The sequence below is a fragment of the Pithys albifrons genome, chromosome 2 (genome assembly GCF_047495875.1).
Source record: "Pithys albifrons albifrons isolate INPA30051 chromosome 2, PitAlb_v1, whole genome shotgun sequence".
Classification (NCBI taxonomy): domain Eukaryota; kingdom Metazoa; phylum Chordata; class Aves; order Passeriformes; family Thamnophilidae; genus Pithys; species Pithys albifrons.
In genome coordinates, this window is record NC_092459.1 from 107985245 (window position 1) to 108005657 (window position 20413).

Below are 20413 nucleotides of genomic sequence, written 5' to 3' on the forward strand. Positions count from 1 at the left end.
CACCATCTAGGATGGCTAATAATGTTCACATGAGTGGGCTGCTCAGCCGCCATGATGATGAAGCCACCAGGACCTCCACCTCAGAGGGCCTGGAGGAAGGTGAGGTGGAAGGGGAGACTCTCCTGATTGTCGAGTCTGAGGACCAGGCTTCAGTGGATTTATCACATGACCAGAGTGGGGACTCTCTGAACAGCGACGAAGGTGAAGCATCCTGGATGGAGGAGATGTCCTATTACTGCGAGAAGTGCCAGAAGTGGATCCCAGCAAGTAAGCCTGCCAGTTGTGTTGTGCCTCACTTGCATTGCTGTGGTTGTTTGCAAGTTGTTTGTGCTGTCCTGCATACCTGTTTTACGAGGCAGCCCTTGTTTAACTGCGTCCTGTCCTATGTTGGTAGAGAAAGGCTGTCTTGGCATTACATGGAGCCCCGCAGCCCCATGGCAGTGGTGTGTGTTAGATACTTTGATCCATGAGCTTTATGTATGTCCAAAGCTGGCATTCTCTGTAAGGAAGTCAGATGATCTTTAATTAGAAGAGGACCACGGTGTGACTTCACAAACATACATACCCTACAGAGTCTTGCAGCTACTTAGGGAATTTTGGCCAAGTGACTTGGCCTCTGTGCTCTTTCAAATAAAAAAATGCCCCTTGCTGTAAAACTCTGTGGAGGAAAAGGACTTAGTGATGGTATTGCTTTTTCATTTTTTTCCTGTGGATTTGTCATATCTGTGGAGCATATGCCTAAATCTCAACCTTAGTGGTTTCCCGTTGATGTGTTTTTTAAGTTGGCTTTCACTGAAACATGTCCAGCCTGCAGCAGCCAGCTCTGGGAGGCATTCAGAGCAAGCTGCAGAACTTGATCCCTCTGCTCTGGTGCTTGACATGAGATAACGTGCTGTTAGCGATGTAACAGATGACTTTACTTACTAAATTCTAGATTATCTGATCTATTATTAGATCCAAAAGTCAGATATTCCTAAGTACTGGTTGGTTTTGATTTTGATATGGTTATTTTTTTGTTTAGTTTGATTTTGGTTTTCTGTGGGTTTTTTTTGGTTGGTTTTTTTTGTTTGTTTTTGTTTTTTGTTTTATTTGTGGATAGAAATACTGAACCCTTCTGGTAGCAGCTGCCTTCCAGATGTGTCAGAGCTGCCCTTTTTGCCTTCTTAAAATTTGCCAAAAGTTATGGTGTAGAAATCTCTCAAGGCATGGAATCGTAGAATCAGCCAGATTGGAAAAGACTTCTGAGATCGTCAAGTCCAGCCCTGAATCCACTAGCACCGTGGTTACTAGACCATGACACTAAGTGCCACATCTCATCTTAAAAACCTCCAGGGAGAAAGAATCCACCACTTCCTGGGCAACCCATTGCAATGCCTGTTTACCTCCTTCTCTGTAAAGAATTCTTCCTAATATCTAACCTAAACCTCCCCTGGCAGAGCTTAAGACTATGCCCTTTTGTCTTACTGATAGTTGCCTGGGAGAAGAGACCAACCCCCACCTGGCTACAACCTCCCTTCAGGTAGTTGTAGAGTGATGAGGTCTCCCTTGAGCCTCCTCTTTTCCAGGCTAACCACCCCAGCTCCCTCCGCCTCTCCTCACAGGATTTATGTTCAAGTCCCGTCACCCCAGCCTTGTTGCTCTTCTCCGGACCTGCTCCAGCACCTTGACAACCTTCCTGAACTTGAGGGGCTGAGAACTGGGCACAGCACTTGAGGTGTGGTCTCACCAGCCCTGAGTACAGGGGAAGAATCACTTCCCTGAGCCTGGTGGCCACACTTTCTGATACAGGCCAGGATGCCATTGGCCTTCTTGGCCATACTGCTGGCTCATGTTCAGCTTCCTATCAATCCAGACTCTCAGGTGCTTTTCTGCCTGGCTACTCTCCAGTGACTCTCCCCAGCCTGTGGCACTGCATGGGGTTGTTGTGACCAAAATGCAGGACCTGGAGCTTGGACTTGTTGAACCTCATCCTGTTGGAATCAGCCCAGTGCTCCAGCCTGGTCAGGTTCCTTTGCATAGCACTCCTGCCTTCCAGCATGTTAGTGAGTATTTAGATGTTAATATAATGAAACCAGCATTGTCCTGTTAAGTTACTGTGCAGTAAAGGGAAATACGAGCTTGAAATGTATTAATTAAAAAAAAAAGAGCAGAGTTAAATGTGGCATGGCTTATGTTGGAGCATTTGATTTAACACTGTTCTATTTTACAAGAGTGTTCCTCTCTGCAGTTGCTGTGGAACAAATTTGAAGAACAGAAAAAGCTATTTGCAAAGCAACAGTAACTAGGTACAAATGTGCAATGTAAACAAGCTGTAAAAGGGAAATACTGTGCTCTTTCCTTATCGTTCAGTTATATATTCAGTTGTCACTTGTGAAAATTGCCCACATGATCACACAAATAATCACTTTTTTACATTCAATTGCCATTTAGAAATTTTGTTAATCTGTGAAGAGTGAAGGGGTTTCCCCCCATCTGATACAAGTGCAACTTTAATAGTCAAATTCTGCAATTTACTGTGGAAGCAGAGCCTCCATGTATTAAAAATGCTTGATCTGGTCTCATTATACAGTAAAAGAGATGCCATACTTGCGAAGAAATACCTTTTGTGTGCGGATTTTCAGAAACACTGTGGTCTCAACTGTTTCCCTGTCCTGTTATGTCATTTTTCAATTTTGCATACTTGTGTAAATTCACTCTGGGTGAGTTTAGAAGCCCTGATTCATATTTTTTTTCTCTTCTGCAGAAACATAGAATTAGAGTCTGTAACTTTGGGTGTATGAAGTTTTACAGGTGGTTCTATTTCTTTTGTTCTGACAAACTTATCTGCAGGTTTAGCTCTGCAGAGCATATGCTGAAGTGCTTTGCTGATTTGGGATCTGATGCATCAACTGCAGAAAGAAAAACTGTTTCTTGATAATGCTGGCCTATTCTTTTGGCTCTCAGTCTCAAAAAAAGATGTTCCTCTGATTGGAGAAATAAACACTATGAAGTTTCACACCATATCTACTGCACTGCATCCTAGAGGCTGCTGGAAACAGGGACTAGCAACCTGACTTCAGTATGAGTTTGTGCACAGGGAAAGGGAGAGCTGTAAAGGCACATAGCAGTGAGTGGAAAGATGACGTGGAAGAAAATGAATGTATATAATGATAGCCCTTGCAGTGGTATATCTTTTTTAACAAGTCAGCTTTTTTTTTCTTTTTTTTTTTTTAGTAGGGTGGGAAAACAATTAATGAAGTCTGTAGGTTATCACAGGGAAGCAAGGAGGAATGACAAATGCTGCAGGAACAAGGAAATCCTTGGCTTTGTACCTACATTCAGACATTATGTAGAGTGCCCTTTTTTGATGCCTGTGCTTTTCAGTTGGTCACCACTGGCTGCTGCAACTCTGAAATGAATCTGTGCCTCCCATGACAGCAAGGTCTTGTGCTTCCTAGGAACTGCCTGGGTCTTTGCACTCTGGGGAGAAGCCAAAAAGTACTTTTTCTGTCTGATATTGGAGGAAATCAAAATTTCCTTTGCAGCAGTTGTTCTTATAAAAGGACCAAGGAATTGATTTTTGCCTTTTCATTTTAGGTCAACTGAGAGAACAAATCAGCTACCTCAAAGGAGATAACTTTTTCAGATTTACTTGTTCTGATTGCTCAGAAGATGGGAAGGAGCAATTTGAACGTCTGAGATTAACATGGCAACAGGTAAGGAAAATGTTTGCGCCAGCAAAACAACCATGGGACTTTCTAAAATTGTTGTTTGTTGTGTATATACTACCTAGAAAAGGAAGATCAGAAAGGTAAAAAAGAAGCATATGCATGAACTTCAGAAATGAATTAGCTCAGGACTGCCTGCATATAAGAACTTGAGCATTTGGCACATAAATTGAAAAATAATCATTCAAACTGGTCTCCTTATGTTTTTTTTTCTCCTTATATTGTTCATGAATTCATGGCTTCAGGCAATTTTGACTGCCAGGCATGAGCAGTTTATTTGTATTTAAGAAATTGTAAAACGACTGAGGGTGGCAACATAGCAACAGGAAAGCTTGCCATCTCCCTGAATACAAAGTTCCAACCTGGCTGCTTATGCACTAACAAGGGTCTGTGCTGGAATTCACTATTTCAATTACTTGCATACCTAAGCAATCAAAATATTCTGCATTATGCAGCAAGGACCAGGTACTGACCACTGTGACTGCTGCATATTATGTGCAGAGCACTGCAGGGAAAGGCAGGCAGTGCCAGCAGCCTGTGCTCAAAGTGCGTTTGGTCTGGCAGTAGCTGTTGCTCAGCAGTGTTTCCTCATGCTGAGCACTGGGCAGTATGTGCGAGACATCTGTTTGCATCCTTTAGGACAGTAGTAGTGTGTTGTCTCGTAAAAGTTAATTTAAAACATAAGGTATTATTCCTATAGTGCTTTCTTGTGGTGGCCAGTGCAGGGAAAAAAATGGTATAGCGGTCTGTGGCTGGCAGACCAGCAGAGTTTAACCAAGTTCCTGATTTGGATAGCAAAGGCTGCTAACGTTATGGCTAGTTCTCTTCAGAGTGACGTGGGGAAGGGGCAGACAAAATCAAAATGGGTGAGGAAGAAAGCTGACTTGTGTCTACCTTCCTAGGCTTCCAGCAGCCAGAGCTGCTTGCTGCTTCTGGATAAGTTGAATTGAGGGAAGTGGTCAAATTAACTTATCTGAAACAGGAAAATATGGGGACAGTGATTTCTTTTTTTTAGAGTATGTGGCCTCAACAGGTCTTTATCTTTAGCCAGTTGAAAAGAGAATACTTTTTGAAGTCCTGAGACACTGGCCCACATGATTTAAAAAAACACAAAATCCTGAATAGTTATCAAACTAAGAGGGGTTATGAGGCAGAAATAGGATACAGGGGACATTAAAGTTGTCCATATTTCCTGATTTTGACACATTCACAAATGTATTCCAGAAAGCTAAGCTTCACTGTGAAAAGACCCATCTCCCTAAGAAAAACACATTTCGGACTCCTCTGAGGGTGAAGTCCCTATTGAAAGTAGTACCAAACTGAGGCCGTGTGATTGTTGAAAAATGATCCCAGCCCAGCTGATTTTAGTTGTATTCAAATGGATTAAGTAAATGTAACTAACAGTTAGATATCTGGGATTTACTTAAGAGGTGCAATAGTTTTCACACCTGCCCTTTAGTTTTGGTATTTCACAAGTCAGAATGAATTTGGTTATGAAGTGCATGAATGAGGTGTAAACAGCTTCTGTTCAGTGGAGATCACCTGGAGATAAACTTGATTCTTGCATACCCAGAACAATTATAAATTCAGACTCCAGCTGAACTGTAGTTTATTTATACAACAACTGCAAAATTTTTGTGTCTCACCATAAACCTTCATAACCAGGCAGCTTGTTATTCCCCTAGGATGGAGAAATCTCTGGGCAAATGTGCATCTAACAACAGAAAGACGAGAACAGCCAGCATGAAACCAAGGAGTAGATGGATTGCAGAAGTTGTCTATGAGATGTTGCAAAAATAAGATAATTATGAGGGAGCAAAGATTTGTGTGTGTGTGTCTGTGTCAAATGTGGGGACAGTTCAGCAGAGAAAACCAAAAGGATTCACTTGTCTACAACATTTTCTGTTCCAGGTTGTCATGTTGGCAATGTACAATTTGTCTCTGGAAGGAACGGGCCGTCAGGGGTACTTCAGATGGAAAGAAGATATTTGTGCTTTTATTGAGAAACACTGGACATTTTTATTAGGGAACAGGTAAATACATGGTATTTTCCTGAGGTCTGGTTAGTGAACCAAAGGAGTTAAAAGTTATTATACAGATGGACAAAACCCGATTAGTTTGGCAACATCTCTATTGAGCTTCACTAGTGAGAAAATTGGAGCATTTAATACTGAGAATGTGAAAATAGGCAACGAGGGATACTCTTGAGAAAGAATAAGCCTTTCTTACTGGGGAGAAACAGCCCCAAGAATGTCACGCAGAAGTAATACAAATGCATGTATTTTGGATTAATTCTTACCTTCCTTTAGTTAGCATACAAACCTGTAAAGCCTTTGAGTTTTTCTGAATAGTCACAGTGGATGGGCTAGTCATAAGGCTTTAAGGACAAAACTGTGGTCCAGCAAAGTAGACATTACTTGGCTATAAGGCTTGCAAACACTAAGGTCTTCAAGAAGAACTGACCCTCACCTTTTAGATTGTTTTCAATCTTAATAAAATGGCTTTTACATAGGAGGTGTTAGAAACCACTGAAACATTTTTCACTGTGTATAAAGAAGCTGTCAGAGTAGGAACCCCTCTTGTGAAGGGCAGCCTTTGCCGTATGGGTGAATGGCACATTTTTTCTGAGCATGCTGAAGCTGTCAAACCCAGGCATCACCGTTAACGCATGTGCTGTGAAGCCAAAAAAGGAACTGAGCAAGCCTTCGAAGTTGTAGATTTGACTGACTTTACAGCTTCTTTTCTTCAGCAGGGATTTCTCTCTTGTAAAGATCTGGCCTTTCTCCCTAACCAGATCTGCTCTTTGGCTTTGCTTTCATTGCTTGTCTGTGCCTCCCTGCTCTGTTCTCAGAAATGTTGGCATTTGTCCCCTCTGGAGATCACAGGGACCATGACAGGGAGGCAGCTGATGGCCCATTGTCCCTCATTAAAGGAGTGATTGCCTCCCAGGGTTTGCTGCTGCCTTTTGAGACTTGCCCTGGGAACTCGTTGCTCTGATTAAAATGCAGACGAGTGATTACTGGCCTCAGACATAGTCTCCTCACTTGTCTGGACAAGCCACTGGTGGAACAGAAATAGCTGGCTCATATGTGTAGTGGTACAAGGAATTCCAATTCCTTCCTTGGACTATTAAAGTACAGCTTATCCAGATTTACTGTAACACTCCAGACTTTGAGCTGGGCCACCTGACTTTAATCCCCCACCTTTGAAGTTCAGTACTGCAAGGTGTTTAAGTGCAACACTTGAACAGCAGTGAATACCTGCTTAGCCAAGCCTTGCCAGAGTACGGACATTTTTGCCAGTGGAGGTGTGCAAAGGCAAGAAGGAATCCTGAGATCCTGTGCAAGTATGAACGAGATTTTCCAGTGTTCAAGGGAGTACCTCAGTTATTGGCTACAGGGGCAATTCTTTAATATTTCTTCTCACTTCTTCTGCAACTGACATCTTAGTTAGCCCTGGGACCAGTTCTTAAAGGAACAAAAAGTACTCAGATACCCAGTAGAGTACACTGCCCAGCAATGTGAAAGATTTAAATGCGTTTCCCTGCCTTCCAGTATTCAAAAAGGTGCTTCAAAAGTAGTTCAGTGTGTCTGCATCAGTGCCAGTGGCAGAAGCACTCTGCCCTTTCTGTCTTGGAGGAGGCTCCAGGATGAAAGCACAGCTGGCGAGTGGGGACCTAACACTTGTTTTCCTCTCTCCCACTATAGGAAAAAGACCTCAACATGGTGGAGCACAGTTGCTGGCTGTCTCTCTGTGGGGAGCCCCTTGTTTTTCCGTTCAGGGGCACAGGAATTTGGAGAACCAGGATGGTGGAAACTGGTTCATAACAAACCCCCAACAATGAAACCTGAAGGAGAGAAGCTGTCTGCGTCTGCCCTAAAGGCAAAAGGTAACTCTGTCCCTGATGGTGTGTAGGTTCCTAGCTGGTCCAAAGGCGGAAGCCATGAGAAAAATCTAGTTAAAATCTTATGTTTGTGTGTGTGGATAATTTCTTAGTTTTGTTCTGCTCTAAGGGTTCACTCGAGAACTATGGTGTATATGCTGTAGTGTGAGAAGACTGTTATATTTTATTACCTTTTTGCATTGTGCTAACTGATTTAAGGGTTTTGAGGTTTGTGCAGAGTGTTTTGAGTTGGTTTGTTTCAGCTGAAATCCCCAGTTTCTCTACTTCTCTTTACCCTGGGGAATGTCTTTTATCTTTTGTCACTAGGTGCAGGTTCTGTGTAAAGAAGCAAGATTGGGGCTTTAATGAAAATTTACTTGTGCATTGGCTTAATGCTACATGTCCCAGAGTGAATTTCATATTGAAAATATGTCTTTTAAGATTTGTAGTCAGTGTGTTTTTCTGGACATACAGTATGTATCCAGTGACTGAAAGAGCTCAGTGTCTGTTAGAATAAGGAAACTACTTCTTTAGCAGCTTCAAAGCCACCCCTGGATCCCATCATTACTGTGGAAGGACTCAGAAAGCGAGTAAGCCGCAATCCAGTCGAATCAGCCATGGAGCTGAAGGAGAAGAGATCTCGCACTCAGGAAGCCAAGGATATTCGGAGAGCCCAGAAGGAGGCAGCCGGCTTCTTGGACCGGAGTACTTCCTCTACTCCTGTTAAATTCACCAGTCGATGCCGCCGTCCCGATATTGTCCTTGAGAAAGGAGAGGTGATTGACTTCTCCTCCTTGAGCTCATCAGATCGCACACCTCTGACAAGCCCTTCTCCTTCCCCATCCCTGGATTTTTCTGCTCCTGGCACTCCAGCCTCTCATTCAGCTACTCCCAGCCTTCTCTCAGAAGCAGATCTCATCCCAGATGTCATGCCACCACAGGCTCTGTTTCATGGTAAGAGGAACCACGTTTTTATTTAGGAACAAAGCATGTGTAGTTCTCTAGGCAGATGATCCCAGTGAATTGCAGGATCTTTTCAAGGTAAGATGGACAGTAACTGGTAATATTCTGTTTATCTTAGTGGAGCATGAGAATTCACTAGTTTTCCATGGTTGTATCTTCAACTTCTAAGGCCAGAAGAAACCCCCATTATTGTTTTTTGAGGGATCTTGAATAAACAGTGGGTAGATTTCACACAGCAACTGCTGCACTGCTCAGCATAAGCACTTCACTGCAACACAGATTAGATAGCAACTGTGAGGTAGCAACTCTAGTTTTATCTCAAATGTTTGTAATGGGAGAAATTTTATTCTCATGCTAAGGTCCCAGTAGATTTATAAGTTTGAACATCCTCATAAAAAATGCTGAAGTTGGGTTAGAATGCAAAGCAGTGATACAGACTGAATATTGTTAGTTCATTAAGGAACCAGATCAAAGCACTTCTGGATGGCAGGAAGAATAGTCAGGTTCCATAGAGGAACAGAATTTCTCCAGGATATACTAGCTGAAGATACAGCTCACCAGCCTGAACATTTGATCCCCAGTCTTCAGGAATTTTCAGCAACTTAACTTTTGTCAAAGAGCATGAACTTGCAGCTCAGAAAGGGGCTTTGTTTTCAGCTGCTAAACTGTAAGACACTTGGGGAACAGGATTGATTCTGTGTCCTGAAATTGGACTCTTTACAGTGTCTCCTTGTCCAAAATCAGGAGATCCAGAAGTATATAGAAAATTAAGTGTGTTGAGTAAAACCACATTTTTTTTTCCCTAGCAGAAGAGTCCTGTGATAACCTTTTTTGAAATGGGGCTTTGATGTTTAATTTTTTTCCCCCCTGGATTATTTTGATCTGCTCAACAGATGATGAGGAAATGGAAGGAGATGGAGTCATAGATCCGGGAATAGAGTATGTGCCCCCTCCCTGTGGGACAGCTGGTGCTGGCACCATGATAGCAAGTAGAAAAAAAGTGAAGACAGCTGAGCAGATCAAGCAAGAGGTGGAAAGTGAAGAAGAAAAAACAGAACGGATTGAAGGTGACAGTGAAGATCCTGAAGAGTCAAATACATCATTGCAGGTGAGGGGACGGGACAAAAGGAATCCACAGCTGGAGAAGGATGCTAAAGGGAGAGTTGCCAAGCATACCTCTGTTAGCATCTATGAGGAAAAGCTGCTGCTGAAGAGGCTGGAAGCCTATCCCAATGCTGTGAGCATGACCCCAGAAGCCCGAAGGCTGAGGCGCAAGCTGTTAGTCAGGCAGGCCAAGAGGGAAAGAGGACTGCCGCTCTTTGACTTGGACCAAGTTGTGAATGCTGCACTGCTCTTGGTGGATGGGATATATGGAGCCAAAGAAGGAGGTGTTTCCAGGTCCCCAGTAGGGCCAGCAACATACAGAACTACTAGCCAGGACTTCAGGATCTTGGACAGATACCAGGTGGGTGTTTTCAAATCTAAGTGAGCTTTTGGCACTGGTTATTCTAAAGCTTTTGCTACAGACCGCAGTGTCACATTGAGGTTATGTGATTCCCTAAGTGAAAAGGATTACATGAAGAGGACTCATTTTGACTTGGGGCTGTGTCCCCACCAGTGCTGTCCTAAGCCCCTTTCTTCTTGGGACATGGTCATACAGTCTTATCAGTGTCAGCACCACAAATATTGATGTATTTGTACTCAAGCCCTGCTGAAGTGCTGATGCTGGAGGCCTGGAGTACCCAAACAGGTGGATGCTCCATGATGTATGTAGAAGGGAGATAACTTGCAGCACTTTTCTGAGTGGTAAGGGCAGTTCACAGGTTTGGGTGCTACATCTGAGAGTGCACAGCAGAGTCCACAGAGGTGTGACCATCATGGTCTGGTCCATCCTGTCGCGTTGAAATGCCCTTATTTTCCATCCATGGATATGATTCCCCTGTGTTAAATCATGGACTAATCTTGAAATGTTTTGCATTTTTCTGTACATATAGACAATGCTGCCTGCCATGAAGGGATATCGACACCAGACAACGAAGTTCCTGTATCGACTGGTAGGCTCAGAAAACCTGATGACAGATCACAGTATTGTCAGCCCTTACACATCCCGTGTCCTGAAACCTTATATCAGGTACAGATGATCAGAGATTGAGTTTGCTGTTGGCTTGTGCACCCACAGCCCACAGAGAGGACAGCTTTTCTGTTCAGTGCTTCTCCTTCCTCCTCAGAGCACAACACAGTAACCCTACGATAACCCTGAAGTAGTAGTGTCTTACTTAGCTGAGTAGAACCATGATTTCCTTGCTCCTGCTGTAAGAAGAGGCTGGCTGGGCATGCTGTGGGTCTGGGAAGTGTCCTGGCCTCTGACACAAGGGTGTTATTGCTGAGTTGGGTGCTGTTTTCCTACATTAATGGAAGATTGTTCTTTTTTTTGAAATTGAGCATGTCAGAAAATATTTCTTGGGCAGTACCTACTCGTTCAGCTGCAGTGGCAGTTACTGTTGCTCACTCACTTTTTGTGTTTGCTTTTCATGTTCCTGGCAGGCGTGATTATGAGACAAAGCCCCCAAAACTCCAGCTGCTGGCAGAAATCCAGGCATATCCTCACAGGAATGATCTCAACTGGAAGGCTGAGCCAGAAGCACCCATTGATTACTGCTATGTTCGCCCTAATCACATCCCCACTATAAACTCCATGTGCCATGAATTCTTCTGGCCTGGTAAGATTCACTCAGTGCTTGGTTTTCTAAGGAAGTGGTTTTGTTCAGAGAAAAACATTCTTGGGCCAAATTTTTCTTCAGTTGGTGTCTGGCTCAGTTCTTAGAAAGCCATTATCTGATGTCACAGGAATGCAATTGAGATGGATACGTGGGTTTGGTGTCTTTTTGTCATGTAGATCAGGTAAAACTGGGCAATTAGGCCCCAATTAACACAGCACTTACAGAAATAGGTGCCAATAGAAGTAGTCTAGTAGGTTAGTAGTTAACTAAATTTAAGCGTCCAGGTTTTCCAAGTGAAACATTTTTCAGAGCTCGGGGCCAAAGTAAAGAGTTTTACTCTTCATCAGCTTTGTGGAAAGGTTTTTTCCTGTTTGCCATAAGCTGGATATGTTGGAGTGAAAGTTGGGAAGCCATATGAGAAGCAGTTGAGGTCACTTGGTTTGTTCAGCCTGGAGGAGACTAAGAGAGACCTCATCTGTGGGGGTCGCCCTTTCTTAAGGTATGGTAAAAGTGGCGGTCGAGGAGGCAGAGACGGCTCAGGCAGCAGTTATACCAGAAAGCTTACACCGAGGATAAAGGGACTTTATTCTTAGTTACAACTTTACTTTTATCTACTTTCTCCCACACCGTGTCATCCCACAATTGGTCAGTCAGCTGAGGCAAACATACATGGAAAAATCCTCCTGGTCAAAAGGTCTCCTGCATTCTGCAGGTGGTTTCTTCCCCTTTAGGGGAGCACTGCAAACTGCTTTCATCCAAGAATACACTCTAACCTGCTCCATATCAATTCCTCAAACATTAGGGAGTCTGCAGACCCGCTGAGTTAACCCCCCACACTCATCATGGTCTACAGCTTTCTGACAAGGGGAAGCCAGAGGAGCAGGCTTCTCTTCTCTCTGGTGACCAGTGACAGGACCGAAGGGAATGGCATGAAGCTGAGTCAGGGGAGGCTCACACTGGATTTTAGAAAAAGGTTCTGCACCCCGAGGGTGGTTGGGTGCTGAAACAGGTTCACCAGGGAAATGGTCGTAGCACCAAACCTGTCTGAGTTCAAGAAGCGTTTGGACAATGCTCTCAGGCACGTGATGTGATTCTTGGGGTTGTCCTGTGCAGGGCCAGAAGCTGGACGTGATGTCCTTGTGGGTCCCTTCCTCGTAGGATTCTGTGAATTTCATTTACAACTGCAGGCTCCACTGTGATGTACTGGGTTTGAATTTTTATATGTCATTTCTTGAACTGTAGGCTCTCTGGGGACAGTGGCTGCCCTTTTAGGGGGCAGTTAGGAGGCTTCAGTCTTTAGTTCTTCTGAAATAATAATAATAAAGATGTTAATCTACTGCATGGATCAGCTTCTGATCAGCAAACAATGCAGCAGACTAATTTAGAAAAGCCCAGTACAAACAGTACACACCTTTGTTCCAAGTAACTGCTTTATGTTTTGATTTACAAGGTTTGTAGTTCAGCATTGCTCATAGACTGCAGTCACTATCTGAGCTCTTTGTGCTACTCATTGTTCAAATTGTACAATTCAGGGGGAAACAGCCTTGCACACCTTTCCTTTTACAAGCTATTTCAGAGTTCATGAGAAACACTTGCAATGCCAGCAGAGGCTGAATCTCTCTTCTCCTGATAATGCATTCGAAGTTCTGGCCAAGTTACATTGCACCTTCAGTAAGTTCTTCAGGACTCAGTCTGTTTTATTTAACATAGGGAGTGTAGGTGTGTTCCACCTGACTGTGAACTGTTCATCACTAAATCAGAAAGCTGACACTCCCATCAGTCTCCAAACAGGAATCAAAATCTATTCCATAGTGAAAAATTTCTAGGCAGGGATATGATTTTTGTACCCTGGTTTTGGTTTAGCAGGAGAGATAAATTAGGAGTTGATGCTTCAGAAGGTAAATCCCACTGCCTTTGCGGATGCAACAGGTTTAGCTTTCCAATGCGCTGGTACAACTTGGGGGATCAGGTAGGGATAAGAACCTGGGTGAGCACTGTTGTTCAGAACACAGCTGTAATTCTGCCTACATTTAGGCATCTGGAGCATGTGGGCTCAGGGGGTAATCAGTGAATAACATCTTAGATGTGCTAAGTTGCCTCCTAATAGTGATGCTCTCATTGACTGAATTCTTAAGATCTAGGCACTTTACCATATGGGATGAGCCCATGCCTTAGTTCTTCTACCCCTCCAACTCCTTCCAGTCAGAGCTCTTCTTGCTTCTCACAAGTCAGGAACAAGGTTGCAGGCAGTAACCACAAACGGGCTGACATGAAGCAAGATTCCCCAATGTTGTCTCTCCTAGTATCTTGTACCTTTGTGCCCTAATGGGAAACACCTTTTGAGCAGACAAGTGGTAAACCATCTTGTTTACCACTTAGCTTTGCATCTTCCTACAGGAGTAACTGCGTGCTTAAGGGACGACACCATTTCATAGATGCCAGTGCTCAGGGCAAGGTAGTGTTCCTGCACAGACATGCTGTAAGGCACTCCACAGGCAAATGCAACTTTGAGATAATTAACACGGCTCCCGATTGCCAATAAATTCCTCCCCCATCTTGCTCCATCCAACTTACTATCAAGCCAGACAATAATTCACCCACTTATTTGTGCCTGGTGCCTTATCAAGTCTTGCATATCATCGAGTGATTACTGGAAAACTTACTCTGCTGTTTTGTTATCCCACATTCCAAATACATTTGCAATTGTCAACCTGAGGCTGAAACTAACATTTCTGACACATCTCCACTGAGTCTTGCATCTCATTTAGAATCTGTCCACTCAAATTACCAAGCAGTCAGTCTTCAGTGCCTTGAATTGCAGTGCTTGATGCTAACATGCTGTGTGGATGCTCTAGGACTGCAGCAGCAGTGTGATTAGGCAAGGTAACAAACTCCACTCAGAAGTCACCAGCCTCAGGTGTTTGTGTCCACCCTGTGACTCACAGAAGCACCACTCCCTGAGAGGCTGCTTCATGCCCCAGATTAGAGAATTTCCATGCTGAAAAGCAAATGTTTTGATAGCCTTGAAAACTGGTCAGGTTTACAGTGCAGCTCCACAAACAGCTGAGTATGCTCAAGAGGAAGCAGCAGGAGCTGAAGGCAAGGTGGAGAAAAGAGATAGGAGCCACAGTCAGGTAATGCTACCCAAGCTGAAGCCAGTTTCATGTGTGCTGTCTCCAGAGAGGATTGAGTTTTAAGTTTTAGTTTCATCCTTGAGTCATTTGAAAGGAAATTAGCTTTGTTACTTTCTCCATGCAAGATTCACTGCTAGTAAGCAGGTATTATTTTGTCTGTGTGTTTTGTTGAATCATCTCCTTTTACCTTACATACTTACCTGCCAGGGGAAACACCATGATCAGGCAGCTGGTTTTTCCAAGGCAAGGTTCATCCCCTGCACTCTGGGTGTCCTGACCCCTGTGATTTCCCAAAATGCAGGAAATATGACTGCATAATTTGTAGAAGGGGAAGTCTGCCCTAGCAGGAGCCTTAGACGATCTCCAGAGGTCCCTTCCAAACCCCAACCATTCTATGATTCAGTGATCTCTTTATATCAGAGCTTTGGGAAAAAGATAAAAGGAAGGGATCAAGCGAGTGTTTCTGAAAATTCTTAAGCCCCTGAATTTCCATGCCAGTGTGACACATTTCTTTTGGTTTGCAATGTTTTCAATGGCTGTTTCTTTCTCCATAGGAATTGATTTGTCAGAATGCCTGCAGTATCCAGACTTCAGTGTTGTCGTCCTTTACAAGAAAGTTATCATCGCCTTTGGATTTATGGTGCCAGATGTGAAGTACAACGAAGCTTACATCTCTTTTCTGTTAGTTCACCCTGAGTGGAGAAGAGCTGGGATTGCAACTTTCATGATTTACCATCTTATCCAGGTAATGAAACAGTCTCATGACTGATGAAGAACTAGCTCTCCCTTCTTCCTTGTGTGCACACATACAAGTATTAAAGAGTAAGTAGTTTTGTGTTCTTCCCTTCTTGCATTTTCACCTTGTCCTTTATCTGCTTACACTCCTGCACAGATTGTCAGAAGCCAGTGTTAATATTTATGGGGAAAATAACTTTCAAAGCAGAAGCTAAAATGTAGTTAGAAGGACAACCAGAATTAGCAAAATGCTGTGGACTTCAACTGTCTTGGGATTAACTTTGAGTTCTGCTGTGGTCAGTAGTTCATGTAAAAGTGATATTGTAAATGTGGGGTTTAAAGAAGAAAATGACACAATAGTCAGGAGGTTCAATTAGAACCACTTCTTACGTGCACTTAGAGGTTTATTCCGTGACCAGGACTGTTGTATTAAATCACTTACTGATCTTAATCATTCACTTTCACTTTTAATACTCTGGTTCAAATACAGCTGAGTTGAAAATAAAGAGTGTTTGCAACCTCATTCACTTTGTTCAAACTAGCTTGTACTGGGCCTTCTTTTACAGAAACACTTGGGAAAATGAATCTGAGCTAACTAAATGGATGGCATTAAAATAGTTAAACGTCATTAAATCTCTGAATCAGAAGTGTTATTCAAGTGGCCTTAATTACTTTCTTGAATTAAATTGCAGGAAAGCCAGCTTAATTTCAAGTAAGGATGCAGATATAAATCTTTTTCATAGCCCAACTGTGCCTCTTCAGGACCCACAGTTTTACCACTCCCTGAACTCTTTTGGCAGAGCTGCCAATGGGAAACATTTCTTAACTTGTTTTAGTCAAGATGAGCTGCAATAACAAAAACTCACTGCTGAAAATGTTTTTACTCTTATTTATTTGGGTGAAGAAAGTTAGGGAGTGCTGGCAGAGCCTTAGGAACAGTGATCTGTGCTTTGGAAAAGCAGTTTTCACTGAGGGTAGCTCGTCTGGGCCATCCAAGGGTAACTTTTCTACCTGCGCAGCTCTCTGCAGTCTCCTCCTCTTTTATGTGTTGACACAGGCCACTAACCAATATACTTTAAATTCACTCCTTGCATTTTGTAAGCATCATGGGTGAAGTGCTGCAGTATATTGCCCTCAGCTGTGGTCTGCTGATGTGAGATGTCAACACCCAGTGAGAACACGTAGGACCAATGCTCTCAGGTTTGCAGGGATCCAGCAGGTGGATTCTGGGAGACTGTCTCTCCAGCAGAGTTGGGATGCATTGGCAAGTCAGCTGTAGAAAATCCTCATATCTTTTTTTGTAGAAAGCCAATTAACCTAATCCTGTTTGCAAGTAGACTAGCATAAAATTATCATGTTGAGGAAAGTCAAGCAGATTTGAGGCTGATTAGGCTAACTAGCAGTGAGAGATCAGCACTGTATGTTTGGCTCACATTAGATTTATTTTTCCATTGATGACTTTTTGTCAGTGGTAGAAGGCATTTAATCATGTAGAAGAATAAGTGGTGGTTGTGATTTTCTGTTCCTTAATTGCCAGATTGTTGGTGCTGCTTCAGAGCCTGCTTGGGCTTGGGGTCTGCTCTCTATAGCTAGAGAAACTTTCAAACGCTGTTTGGATTAAGAGTAATTCCCTGACTTTGGGACCAACATGCTGAGGTTAGGAGTGAATTCTTGAGAACAGCATAACTCGGCAGGAAATGTTTTGATGGTGACTGATTTGCTATCAGAAGCTACCCTCTAATGCATCTGGCACAGAGGACCAAACTGTATTTTCTTAATGGCCTCATTCAAACTTCCTTTTCCCCAAAAACAGCTCCAAATTATTTTTTCCTTCCCTCCTTAAATCCCTTGTGAGAGCTTTATCTTTGAATGTTTTGCTTTGGAGATTTTTTAAAGGATCTTACTGTTCCCACTTAGATTTACAACACATTCAATATACATAGAACACTATTAAAACATTTGATGAAAGCAGAAAAAATTACTTCAGCATTTTTATTAGAATAATTTGGGATCTTTAAGGTAACTTCAGCCATGCTATTCGCTGTCTGAATTGAATTCCTGCCTTCTTAGGAGGTGGGAGTGCTGTTCCCTGAAGGATGGGAGAGGAGCTCAGTGGGATAGACAGGAATTCCAGTGCTACAGCCTAGAGGTGCCCTGGGGCTTCTCCAGTGGTCACAGAATGCTCAGCTTTGTTTGCTGACAGGGCTCCTGATCCTCTGGCATGTTTTTTCTTTTCTTGAGGCCATTGTTAGGTATTGAGATTTGTGCTGTACACAGAGATTATTTTTAAGTAACAATTGTAATCCCAAACCTGCTTTCGTTGTCAGAGAGTCCATGTTTCCCAGAAACAAAGGCTTTCAGGAACAACAGCATTCCCTTTGCCTTTGCTGTTGCTATGTGTGGTAATTTCTGTGTCAGGGCCTGCAATTTTTCTCACATTTCCTCAGTAACTTCAATACCTGAACTGATGAGTCTCCTCACCTCCGCATTCCCCCAGCGGCTGTCTTGTTCTCTTGCTATGATATCTTTTTTCTTCCCCTCCTCCCTTGGCAGACCTGCATGGGCAAAGACGTAACCCTTCACGTCTCTGCAAGCAACCCTGCTATGCTGCTCTACCAGAAGTTTGGATTTAAGACGGAGGAATACATTTTGGATTTTTATGACAAATACTACCCCTTGGACAGCAAGGAGTGTAAGCATGCATTCTTTCTCAGGCTGCGGCGCTAATCTGTCGGAGCTGTCTGGAGATCTCTGAAAAGCCCAGTCTGTCAAAAGAACTACTACAGCTTTCAGTGGAGGATGTTGGCTGTCGCATGAGAGCTGGAATACACCGTTGTGTTTATCCTTAGGACCTTGGATTTCAACAGTGCTATGTTGTGTGCTGAAACTGCAATCCAAGAGGATTGATTCCTATGCTCCAAGGGGAGGCCTGGAAGTGCCAGCTGGGATGTGCTGAAACCACTGGAAGACTGAAATTCTTTATGTGAAATTTTCCTGGCACTGTTACTTTGAAGAGCCTCATTGAAAAACAAGAAAAAAATATTTGTCACTTCAGAGGGGCCCCATGGATTTCAAATTTTGAAACCTGTCAAAAATGCTGCAGGTTTTTCATTTCCATTTTTGTTTATGAACATCTAAACTTAAATCGTTCAGTGTTTCTGTGATTTGATTGCTTTCCTAGGATCCATGTCTTGAATCTGAAGAGAAATAAGATATTGGTGCATGTAGCTGGTCACTAATTTTAGGGAAGCTCTGCACATGCTAGAACAGTAGTAATGGAACCATGTTTTATGAATAGTGAAGAGTGTTGAACTCATGTGATCCCAAATACAAGGCTCAGGGGAGACACCACCTTTTTTCTGCTCCTTCCCTGCTGCCTTCCTTTCCCCTTCTTGACCCTGTGCTCAATGTGAAGTTCTTGTAGTGCACAGCGTTTTCTGTTTGAGAAGATGATGTCAGGTGGGTTTGTATCTAGGCAAGATAGGACATCATACCTTTGAATCAGCCCTTTGAAATCCTACAACCTCTCTGCCAGTTGTTGATGCTGCAGATCAGCCTCTAGCCCCTCTAACCATAGACCCAGCCTTGCAGACTCCAGCATCCATCTCCTCCTGCTAGCACTCTGGATAGAAGAAACTCATAACAAAAGTCAGTGGCGATGTTTGAAATGCAGGCTCTGATTTGTAGAAGCAGTCTGCTTGCAGCTTGGAGGTAGGAGAGGATAGAGATGGGCCGGATCCAGTTTTTGGAAGCACCTAGGCTGTCATTTCATGGTTCCAAATATAAGTAAAGAGGAGAGCAAAGAATAAATAGAAATAACCAAGAAGTAAAGAAAATACAAACCCCAAATGGTTTCTGCAGCAGTGGACTCTTCTCCTTTTACGCAGTCTAGCAGCTTCTGTCTCCCTGACTTCCATTGCAGATGCACAGAAAGCTGCACTGACAGAAGGTCAGTCTGTGTGTTTTAACTACGGATCACATCCACTGCGATGTTCCTTTCACATCAAGCCCACAAAGAACTACATACCAAATGTGACTTCTTTGTTCTTAATTCACCTGTTTGGTTACCTGGCTAGAGTAGAAGTTGCCTTAATGGAGTCTTCATTTTGGTAACAGAAGAGAAAGGGACACACAAAGTATGTTTTTATGTAGTCACTGTACATCATCACCTATACAACAACAGTGATAGAGTGGGAGGGAAAAACAGGACATCTAAGGGTTGTATGCCCTAACATCCATGCACATTTCTACCTGCTTTATGACTATGTGAAAAAATTTGATGTTACTGATGTTATGAGTTAGCTGTACTTGGAAAGAAAAAAACCTCTGTCTTTATGAATGGAATTAAAGCCCTTGCCTTGGAAAATCCTACCTGAAGTAATACTGTTTGTTAAGCTGTCTCTCCATCATATTTCACTGAAATCTAGCAAACTCAAGTATGACTGATAGAGGATGTGTGTGGATAGCTGACTAAGACAAGGGACTCCTTATATCCCTACTGGATGCCCACCCAGAAGCCACACACACACGCACACACACACCTTAGCAGGCTGTTCCTTTCCAGCCAGAAGGTGGAGATAAGATAGTGTGAAGATGATGACGAGTTCTGCATCGTGTTCTTAAAGGTGACCATGAAGATTCTGAGAACCTTCTTGCTCTTTGCTTATGTCTCTGTGGTTTTGTCCCTCAGAGGGAGAATGCCAAGTGAAGAGGGTGTTATGGTAACCCTGGGATACCTGCTGTTCTGCAGACAACTTGTTTTATCCAGGCACTTCATTTTCTCGCAGATACTCAAAGGCAGTGAAGTGATTAAATGCCTTTGAGCCTTTGCACCTCAGCTGTTTTCCTTCTTCAGGAGGATTGGTAAGAATGAGCTCAATAGAGCTTACAGGGAATGGAGATCAATATTGCTATTTTGCTTGTTTCTTGCTCATTTGCCCATATTTCTGGGAAAATTAGTCAGTTAACAGCTATACTTATTATACTGCACACTCCCAGGACTGTAAGTGTTATCTTCTGTGCTTTTGTAAGCTACACACCCTGTTCATCAATGCTTCCTGTGAAAATGTGGTGTGCCTTTGAATTGCTTGCTATATCCTCCCCTGATCATAATGGCTTTGGGGGGTACAAGTGTGGCTGACTCAAGCATGACATCACTAATGGTCTGGATAAAGGTGAACAGCCATGACCCGAGAACTTCCTGACTTGGAAACAGGTAATGGCAAACCACTGTATGAAGTTATATATGCATTTTGATAGTGGCTGGCAGCC

The 20413-nt window shown here is 43.1% G+C and overlaps 1 protein-coding gene and 1 non-coding gene across 4 annotated transcripts; both read left to right on the forward strand.

Moving 5' to 3' along the window:
* Positions 1–7: 7 nt before the first annotated feature.
* On the forward strand, positions 8–19508 carry KAT14 (lysine acetyltransferase 14). Of its 3 annotated transcripts, none has more exons than XM_071581977.1 (10): positions 8–267; positions 3577–3695; positions 5619–5740; positions 7415–7596; positions 8125–8544; positions 9447–10018; positions 10548–10684; positions 11098–11273; positions 14962–15152; positions 17857–19508. In XM_071581977.1, the coding sequence occupies exons 1-10, from the start codon at positions 12–14 to the stop codon at positions 17989–17991; spliced, it is 2310 nt and encodes a 769-aa protein (XP_071438078.1). In that variant the 5' UTR covers positions 8–11; the 3' UTR covers positions 17992–19508. The 3 variants fall into 3 exon arrangements, with proteins under 3 accessions (XP_071438078.1, XP_071438076.1, XP_071438077.1); XM_071581975.1 differs by having other exon boundaries at positions 17696–17951; XM_071581976.1 differs by having other exon boundaries at positions 8128–8544; positions 17696–17951.
* Positions 14600–14761, forward strand: LOC139669130 (U1 spliceosomal RNA). Its single transcript, XR_011697186.1, has one exon. It is a non-coding gene; the product is annotated as a U1 spliceosomal RNA (small nuclear RNA).
* Positions 19509–20413: the final 905 nt, after the last annotated feature.